This window comes from Alligator sinensis, unplaced genomic scaffold, assembly GCF_000455745.1.
Source record: "Alligator sinensis unplaced genomic scaffold, ASM45574v1 scaffold35_1, whole genome shotgun sequence".
NCBI lineage: Eukaryota > Metazoa > Chordata > Crocodylia > Alligatoridae > Alligator > Alligator sinensis.
Window position 1 is genome coordinate 662,696 of NW_005842340.1, and position 10,481 is coordinate 673,176.

The 10,481-nt window shown below is 40.8% G+C and overlaps 1 protein-coding gene across 1 annotated transcript in view; it reads right to left on the reverse strand.

Moving 5' to 3' along the window:
• ANO2 (anoctamin 2) overlaps positions 1 to 10,481 on the reverse strand; it is a 321,678-nt gene that overhangs the window by 178,696 nt on the left and 132,501 nt on the right. Inside the window, exon 14 of the mRNA XM_025210200.1 lies at positions 4,102 to 4,236. Coding sequence (XP_025065985.1) covers positions 4,102 to 4,236 — 135 coding nt within the window. The remainder of the gene's footprint in view (positions 1 to 4,101; positions 4,237 to 10,481) is intronic.

Genomic DNA, 10,481 nt, shown 5'->3' on the forward strand with positions numbered 1-10,481 from the left:
GAGTGCACATAAGAGGACAAAGCAACACTCTTTGGATGATCATCTTACTCCATCATAATTCTTACAGGGTGAGTACTCTGTTTTTTGTAGCAAGAAACTGTAAATTAAGAATTCACTTATAATCACACAGTTCTCATAGAGTGAGCAAGAGCATATACAATTTATGCTCAGAGTTTTTGTAATTTATTTTTTCTCCACTATAAATGCCAAAAAATCATTCTTTTCTGTGTCAATACAGCATACAAAATACATGAAAGGCTGAAAATGGCTTAGTACTGATAGTTAATCAGTCATTGGTAATTAGTCACCATTACCAAACTCCTTGGAATGATATATTAGCCAGATTTCACTGTGCAAATAGGTACTTCATTGAAGGATAACCAGTGCAATACAATAAACCACTTTAATTACTACAGTTCACAATAAAAAGTGAATCACAAAAAAGCTTCTCTTAAAGTAAAAAGACCCCTGGGATTATTAACTGATTTGAGAATTTCAAAAAGTCCCTGTTGCTGCTCCTATGGTCCACCTGCCATACTTGTGGGAGGGAAACTGGAAGCGGGGGTGTGGGGTCACTAGCAGTGTGCAAAATGGGCTGTATTCAATTCAGATTTGGCCCGAATCAGGGACAGTTGTTTGATTCATTGATTTGGATCACTGTCCCGATTCAATACAGTCAAATCCAAATCTGAAGATTCGATGCTGATTCAGAGAACCAGCAATATGGCCATAGACCCAGCTTTAAATGTTTTTTCTACATACCTCAAGGTACCAGGAGCAGCTCATAAACGCTGAGATGGTAGGGCAGATGGAGCATCCCACAGGATGGTGGGGACATCAGCGATCAGCTGCAGGGGTCCCCCGGGTCCCCCCCAGACCCAGGAGGCACCAGTCACTGAGCCAGGGGGCAGGGGGAAAGATCCCCCGCATGCTCTGTGGTGGACCCAAAAGTGGACCGGAAGTGCTTCTGGTCCACTTTTGGATCCATTGTCGATTGTGCTGTGGACCCCCCATCCCGCACTCCCATGTGATGCTCCATCTGCCCCACCATCTCAGTGTTCACAAGCTGCCTGGTACCTTGAGGTATGCAGGAAAAACATTTAAAGCTATGTCTATGTCCAAATCATCAAATCTCTCCAAATTAATTTAGAGGGTTCAAATTCAATTCAGAGACATTAAAGGGTCTCCTGATTTGATTCGGATTTGGTGATTTGGCCATCGAAACAGGCCAAATCTCCACTGAATCGAATCAGCGACCGAAGCTTTGCACAGCCCCAGTGGTCACCCGTGCAGCGCTGGTTGCCAGTCCCACAAACCCCTCACAAAGTCCTGGACCATGAATACAAATGACACATGTGTGTGGATCCAAGGAGATGTGTAATGCACTACTGCTAACTTTTGGCTCTATTGTTTCTTCTTTCAAGAAAAACTACTAATCAAACATTTGAAAAACTAGGGAAAGCCCCTTGCAACCATTATATGGTTCTCCCTCATCTCATATGCTAAGCTGTATTTCCTATGCCTCTAATAACATCATCTTGACAGAGTTCTTCAATACCATACAGATGTACAAGGTATTGAAACACTGAAACACTTGTAACTAATGTGAATGCTTTCTATGGGTTTTGTTGTTGTTGTTGTTTAAATGTTATGGTTAATAGACATTTGAGTAACAACATATTTTGCCAGACACCAGATACCTCTTTAACTAATCACCACTGTTTCTTTTGGTTCAAGCAAAGACTTACTGATTTTACAGGATATACCATCTATCTATCTATCTATCTATTTGATTTGCCTGGGCAAGAACATTACGGTCTCATGGAGTCACTTTGAGGTCAAAGGATTTCCTGCAGGACTGCGACCTAAACACAGACTTTACAGTATTATTTTGCTGACTCTAGTTACCTACACCTAACATTACTTCATGAGTGGAAGTTGTACATCAGTTTGCTGATGTTAGGTAACTCTAAACTATTTCAGATAATGGTTGTTTCTGATTTGAAGAATATTAAATGACTTTTCTAGCACATATATGTTAAAGATGGAAAAGCTGTTTTCTTACAGGGGTCAAAAGCATCTATCAGGAAATTAGTTCATTTGTATTATCCTCAACTATTTCTGGCTATGGTATAGTTAAAAATAACTCTCTTGTTTTCTTTTAGAAACATCAGCAGAGGGTGCTACAGATACATTCTTGCCCTGAGTCTCACTTTAGTTTCAAGGTTAGCACAAGAGCTGCTTTAGAAATCCCAAAGTGATTATGACTAAAAATTCACTCAAATCAAGTAAATAAAAATCTAAACTAAAAATATTGTTAATCATCATTTACCAGTCATCAACAATGTGATGATCTACTCTGCCTTTCTGTATTCTGATCATGCTTTAAAACTTGCCAGTTTACTCTAGATAACATAGGAATTGCCAGGCTGGATGAGACTGGTGGTCCATCTACTCCAGTGTCCTGCCTCTGATGAGGAAGTCCTAGATACTGGTGAAACTGCAAAAAAAACCTCCCTGAAGTGGTAGTTAGGGAACAAAATGCCCAGAAAGTTTTCTTCTAATCCTCATCAGTTAGGAGGTTGTCTATGCCTTAAAACATGCAGCTCAAGCCCCTTCTAAATTTTTTTTGAGCCAGATCCTATTCCACTTACAGAGGCATGACCTGATTCCATTCTGGTGCAGTCCCTGAAAAATTGTTAAAGCTCCTACTTCTGTAACATGCTGTCATTTTAGCATCATGACTAAGTCAAAAAAAGCAACAAGGAACATCTGTCCAACTTTTGTTAACTGTTTTCAAGAGGCTTCAGCAGGGTGGTGCAAGATCATACTTAGGTGCCTAACAAGTGGATTATAGGTTAAGGGGATGCTCACAGTATTCTGCAAGCACAGAGATAATGTTAGAAACCAGATCACTCTGACATACCATAGCCTTGCTTATAATATTGTCAGGTTTTCAGTTATCAAATAATTTTATTCATAAGCAGTACATTGCCAATTGCCAAGAGTCATATTTTTACCTTTTTTTTTTTTTGAGAAGTGGGTATTGACCATACATAAGTGTAAAATATCCTTTCTTATTTAGAGCTACAGTCACAGAAAAAACAACCCAATAAAACCTGCCAAAAGGCAAGATTTTTATAACTACACATAAGAAAAGTCTGCAGACCTCAAACTGTGGAAAATACAGTATGCTAATTGTTTCTTTCATTCTGATTTTCCTTTTTTTTTTTCTCATGTGAATTGTGTGAGCTCAAAAAGACTAGAGAAGTGATTGAAAGTGCCATGTAATCCCTGAAAAAAGTTCCCTCCTATTGACTTCAATGAGGTTTGACCCAAACCTTGAATCTGAAAATAAAGGAAGCAACTTTGTGCATGTACATGAGAAAACTGCAGTAAAGAAGTTAAGGCTTTCCTTATAATTTCAGAGGGTTTGAACTTTCCAATATTTATTGACAACATTTTTGAAAATTTTCTTACTGAAAACCTTTTGTTTCTCATGGAAAATAAATATGTTCCAATGTCAAAATCCAATGATAAAACTTTTTTTCAAAATTTCATGCATTCCTAGAATGCATTTTGATGGGGGAAAAAAATGTCCCTTTTAAAATTCTGACCCGTTCCAAGTTTAAGTTTTGAAATCACTTTGTACACAGGTCTTATGTGGTCCTTGTACTGCAAAACTTGGACATCACTGGTTCCAGGTGTACTGAACAAACATACCACTTTACAGAACTCTGCACGTTTAATGTCTCAAAATATGTACAAATACAGCTCTATTTATTTCACTGTGACCCACATATACATAAGAACAATGAAGTGATCTTATTCAGATAAAATGAGCTCACTTGTGTATTACAAGAATGCAATAAATTTACTTAGCCTTTGCTTCACTGGCTGCATCAATGAATATGCAAATAAACACATTCCATTCAAATACCATACTTAGTCAAAATATGTGCATTCAAGTGCTTCCAGCTTTCTTAATACTAAGATTTCTTCAAACATGTTAAAAGCAATTATAATCACTGAGAATTAAGTCTAATTAAGCATAATGTTGTAAGTATTGAGTAACAAAATATTGTGTACAAACAAGGTTACCTAGGAATGTCGTTCTCAATGGTTATACATCCGTAAAGAAACACTATAACTCCAACTACTGAAGATGGAATAAGGAATTCTGTATATAAACCCAACCATGCAAAATAGAGTCCTATTTTTTCTCCAAAATACTTTCTGAAATAGGAGAAAGAAAAAGAGAAATAAATATACACCAAAGGTATCATTTTCATTAATGATTAAGGATTTTTCTCAAAAGTTTTTGAAAACAACATTCAATAATTATAAACAAACAAAAAGGGGAGGGGGAGAGGTGGGGGAGAACCTGCTTAAGGGATCTTTGCTCCTGGTTTGAATGGGGCCAGGGTTTTTTTATCTATGGCTCTAGCAGCAAATACTGCTGAATGCCCAGTTCTGCAACAACTTTCCCACACAAATATTCATTATTCAGCTAACTGCGGATGCCCAACATAGTTAACTTATCTTACTACATGACAAAATTACTCCATACCTAGGAGAGGATGCAGAGTTAACTCTCCCTAGCTGGCTGCCCACAGCAAGTGCTGCTAAAGCACTAGATGGTAGACAAGCCAGTTAGTTTTGTTGTTTTGTTTAAATCCTTAGGTAGGGATTACTTTGAAGAGGAGAGCAAATGCACAACCAGTACACTGGTATAAATTACACTAGCATACAGTTACACTTCATTTCATGTGTGGGAGCTTTACCCCAGACTGAAGGGACTAACACCAGTGTAAGGGCCTTGTCAGACCTTATGCTGTAAGCTGAAAAAAATGTTAATCGGCTTAGAGTTGGTCTGCTTAGTGGAGCAGTCATACAGTAAGGGGAAAAACCTGTTTTGACTGCACCTCACCTTCGCAACTGTGACTTTCCACTAGAGGCTTGGTGAGCAGGAGCAGGGCTAGGAACTAGGGGAAGGATGGTCTCTCTGCTCCTGCCCAGCAGTGAGTGCCACAGCCCCGGAGCTCAGTGGTGCTTCCACTGCCCCTCAGACTGGCTCTGCTCCACGTTCTATCTAGCTAGTCCATCACGGGGAGGGGCAGGCTGCCACCCCCCAGCCCCACTCACACCAGCTCTGTGCCGGGAACAGAGTGAGCCAGTTCCAGTGGGGGAGCACTGTCTCCCTTGGCCTCTCACACTGGCTCTGCTCCAGGAGCAGAGAAAGCCAGTCCTAGTCAGGGGGTGGGGGGGCCACCATTTCCTGCCATCACTCACACTAGCTCTGCTCCTGGTACTGGTCTGGGAGCAAAGTGAGCCTGTCCTGGCAGGTGTACAGAGCCAGGAGCAGAGTCAGTGCCAGCAGTGGCGGGAGGTGGTGCCCCCCTGCTGGGACTGGATCACTCTGCTCTAAGAGCAGAGCCAGTCCAAGGGGTGGAGGGAGCCATTGCTGCTGACAGACACTTTAGGACTGATCTGCTGGAGGTGCCAGGGGGTGAGGCGCTGTGCCCAGCCCTGCTGTGCCGTGTCTTTCCAGGTTGCCAACTGCTTCCTGAGATGCTGGAGGAATTCAGCTTGGGTGGAAAAGCAATGAACGGTGGCCACAAATTAATGGAACAGGAACAAAATTAGGCAGCATTTGAGATAATCCTGCCCTGGAGTGGAATAAACTTAAAACAAATAATGAGTGCTTTAAGCCACTTAAAAGATGTTAACATGCAGCCAGTCTAGGAGTTAAAAGCTCCAGAAGCCACCTAAAGTTACTGTGTAACATGGCCCAAAGGCTTTGTGTTTTTTGTACACTCTACTTATGCTACAGCTTAATTTACTCCATAGGAAATGTGTTGTTTGTCCACACCCTTTGTAGTCCTGTTGACATAAGAGTGAGGGATAAAAGGCTGACCCCAATGTGAATAGACTGATGACACTTTCGGAGGCTAAGTTAACAAAACACATATTCATAGTGTAATGCTATAAAAAAGCAAATGTAATAAATACTAAGAGAGAATATAGGAATATTAGGTTTAATAAAAGAAAGGCAACAGCTACAGCTAATATAACAGCCACACTTTTGGCTTGATTCTAGTCTCACTCATATTATGTAAATTTTACCCTTGTTTAACCCCCTGGATTTATACAAATTATTCCCAGTTTGCAGTGGCTTAAATGAGGCCTTGGACTTCTGACCACAGTGAACAATAATAATTTAATGGGTGATCCCATTCTTCCTAATGGCAGAGCAGCTTTTGAGTTCAATGACAATAGTGGCAATCCTTTAGGAAGGATAACTGCAGTCATAAAAGGGTGGTTAGCATGTAGTCTACAAAGAAACATTAAGATAATATACACACAACATATATAGCCTAGAGAAAATACATCATAAGTAGATCTGATTACTGAAAATGTACTAAAATGTACTTAAGTTAGAATATCAAAGCATAAGGGAATATTTAAGGAAATTAAGAATAAAGGACAAATGTAATTACCTGAACTGAAAAATAAAGTAAATCTAAGATAGCCATAACTTAAAATAAATGTCTAAATGAGGTCACTTGTAGTGGTTTGGATATGACATTCCAATCTAGGTCAATATCTAGCCATTAGAATCAATTTACTAATAATACCTGGAAAAGCACTTTGACATCATTGATCCATCCTGAAAGCATATGACCACAGCAGTATATGAAGCACCAAAGCTAGTTCCCATTCCCAGTGATAGAAAAGATCACAATACCTCAGCAAACACAGAACAGTCATTTATTCATGACAATCATGGTAGATGATTTTTTTTTAATGCATATATGGGTTGTTTTTATAGCATCCACCAATACTGGGCATAGGGATTTACAACTTGATCCTGCATACCTTTTCCAAAGAAGCTGAGAGATGTCTATACTATTACATCAGTGATTCTCAACAATTTTAGACTCAAAGCATCCTTTGATAGACTTGAGGCACCCCCCAGAAAAATGCCAGGTCTTAGTTTTTATGCTTTTTTGACTACAGAAAAATAATAGATCAATTCTTCTGTTGCGCAGAACTCAGGAAGATCACAACAGGCCAGAATGGTTTTGACACTGTAGATTCCTATGTGAAAAATCTGGGTTTAGACTGTGAATCATGTTTGTACACCTCACAGTGCTGCAACCAGATGCAACCAGGCACCCTGGTTGAGAGTTGCTCGCTTAGATCAATATTATACATATCTCTGTAGGTTTGATAATCATCAGATTGTTTGCTAAAGGGTGACTAAGGATTAAGTCCATTTTAGGTGAGGGGTTTTTGTTTGAAGAGGCCAAACCCAGTTACCTCTCCTTAACTGACAAGGCAAGTATGAAGGCCTTTTGTTTTGTCTCTATCAAAACAGAGCACAACCACTCCACTCAGGACAGGGCAATGACATGGGACAAGAAACTCAGAAGGGTAGCTCGGGTGCAGGGAAAAAGAATCTGACACCTGGAAAAGTCAGGCCTATCTTAGTCTTGAGGGAAATGTAAAACAATAGGTAAGGCTAATAAATCTGTTAACTTCTTTTAACCCTTTACTCTCTCATCACAACTCCAGGAAGGAAATCTATAGTAAGGACCAACGTTAACTGGACCTAACCAAGGAAATGTGGTTGGTAAATGAGGAGTCCCAGAATTTAGGGACCCTCTCTAAAAGGAAGGCGAACTAAAGGATTCCCTCTGAAAGAAGTGAAGCCTTCTGCCTATGAGGTGAAGAGAAGTGAAGCCACCTAACAGCCTATGGCAAGATTCAGTGAGGTATCCAAGGTACAGTTTAGGCAGAAACATGACATGCTTATTCAAATACAAGTAGCTTATCCATTCATATCCAAGTTCTTTCACTTCTCTGGAAGAACTTGCATCATCAGTAATGATTGAATACCTGGGTAACTCTCTGCAGGATCTGCCCTTTAAACAGTTTATATCAGACTGGGATTCACATATTTTTTCTATGTGAAAACTAAAAACATTCTCGCTATCATTTATGATATGGACATGCAGACAATTTATCACAGGGTAAGGGGGACAGAGCTTTATCATAGAACAGATGCTACATAATAATGTTCTAACTGCACACTTTTACCCAGTAGTGGAACAATTGATGAGTGACAAAAACACCAGTCCTGGGCACCTGCTTAGAGGAGGTGCAAGAATGGCAACCCCTGCTGCTGCTGACTCGACGGCCATAGCCAGCCCAGCCCCTGCTGCTGCCACTGCTGTCCAGGGCACAGCCCTTGGTTGTTGTGCCTCTGCTCTTATGTCATGGTAAATGGAAGTTAAAACATATCAGTTTAACCCTCTGTGAAAGATATTGCAGGTTAGCTTCCACTTACCATAGAGTTAGAGTGTGCACACAGGCAGACACTGAAGAGCAGTTGATGCATATAGTAAAGCCTCCCCCACCCCACTCCTATTTTTTGGATAAACACATTTGTATATTGTGAGCTATTTGTAGGAAGGGATCATCTTTTTGTACTGTGCTTCTACAGCACTTCACACAATGTAGTCACTCCAGTACAAACTACAATATTATCATAGAACCAAAGAAAATGAGGTTTTGAAGGAACCTCAGGAGGTCTAGTCCAACCCCTAGCTCAAAGTAGGACCATGCCCAACTAAATCATCCCAAACCAAGGCTTTATCTTGCCAGGTCTTAAAAACTTCCAAGGATAGAGATTCCACATTATTAAACTAACTGACTTGAGTGAGAAGCAGTATTGTATCACTGGTGAGGCTACTCATTTCCAGTATAGTATATGTAATCTGAAGCATGCATTTGGTAGGGTTTTTAGATTTTTATTTTAGAGTTCACTATATTTGCTGTACTTTGCATCTGCTCTCATTGAAATCACAGAAGAGGTATTTTGTTCAAAAGGAAAAAAAATTACAGGGCCATTTGCAACTTTACCATGAGATCCCCCATATGAGTCAGTCCATAGCTACAACGCTCCAGAGACAGACTCAGGAAGTACCACAGGCACATTCTATTCTCTTCTGGATAGGTGCCCAGATTGTGTCATCTATATGGTTTTCTAAGCCCCCAAAATGTCACTTACACACAGACTGAGATTGTGTTCTTGTGCGTGCAGATATCTACATACATACCCAAATGGTCATATGATCTGGCAACAAAATATGAATGAGTGCTTCCTATCTTTTCTCTCAAGTACCTAAGTGACTAGGACACTCACATGGGATACCAGGAGTCCTGAGCCCCTTCATCCAGAAACGGTTTGAATCTGTGTGTCCCTGACTTCCCAGCACACCACTTTAACCATCACATCACTGATCTGACATTTTCTAGTCCATAGCCCCTTGAGTTATGGGGCAAAAACTAGAAGGCATGGATATACACAGGGTTTTTTTTTCTCAGGTCTAAGTCCCAGGCTTAGACATCCATCTTGGGTCTAAGGCTTCTGGGCATCAAAAGGAGCATGTGCGTGTGGACCCTGGCTGCTAGTAAACATACCCAGTCTGCACTGACTATGTATTAGTGCATCTACATGCATAGAGCAAAAATGCCATGTAAATGAGGAAACCTGGATGCATAGACAACCAGAAAACAATTAAATACCACCCTATATGTTTCTAAGTTTCTTCCTGCTTGGGGTAGAGATAAACCCTGCATCAGCCCTACTCCTGTTGCAACATACATCCATCCCACAAGGCATCAGCAAGACAGCACAACCCAGCATGGGATTGGGGACATGGACAAGTAAGTGCTCCATGTACTAGGCCTGTGAGAATAGGGAACTATTCGATTCAGATTCAGCTGATTCAGATGCCGGAGATTCGATTTGGAGATCCGAATCGTTTTTCCAATTTGATTCAGCTGAATCTCTTCAAAAGATTCAGCCATAGAGTATAATGGGGAATCAATGAAATATCTATAACTTTGTTGTCTTTTGCCTGATTCAAATGAAACTTGCAGGGATGGTAACCTCTGCTGAGAGCATGACACAAGCCAGTTTCAAGGAGATAGGTGCAGGGGTTTCTGGGAACCTGCACCTTAAACTGCTGACAAGCAAAAGTCAATTACATAGGTGACACTGTGTGTGTGTTAAGGCACGGGGGGTGAAAACAGCAGGTATGGTAGCCCCTGTTGAGGCCACAAATCCTGCCAAATTTCAAGGAGATAGGTGCAGGGGCTTGGGGGAAACTGCACCCCAAATTCTTGAAAGCAAAACTCATGTCATGTGTATGTGTTAAGCCACAGCAGGGTCAAAACTGCAGGCACGCTAGCCCCTGAGGAAGCCACAAAGCCTGCCAAGTTTCAAGGAGGTCAGTGCAGGGGGGTTCTGGGAGCCTGCACCCCTAGCTGTTGATAGGCAAAACTCGTGACATGGGTGTTTGTACAACTGACTGTCTCTGTCTTGGGGCAGAAGCAGTTCCTGGCTCTGTAATGATTCTTTCCTCTCCTTAGGCTGTGATTTTGTAGGTGTTAATCCTTGCTCATTAACT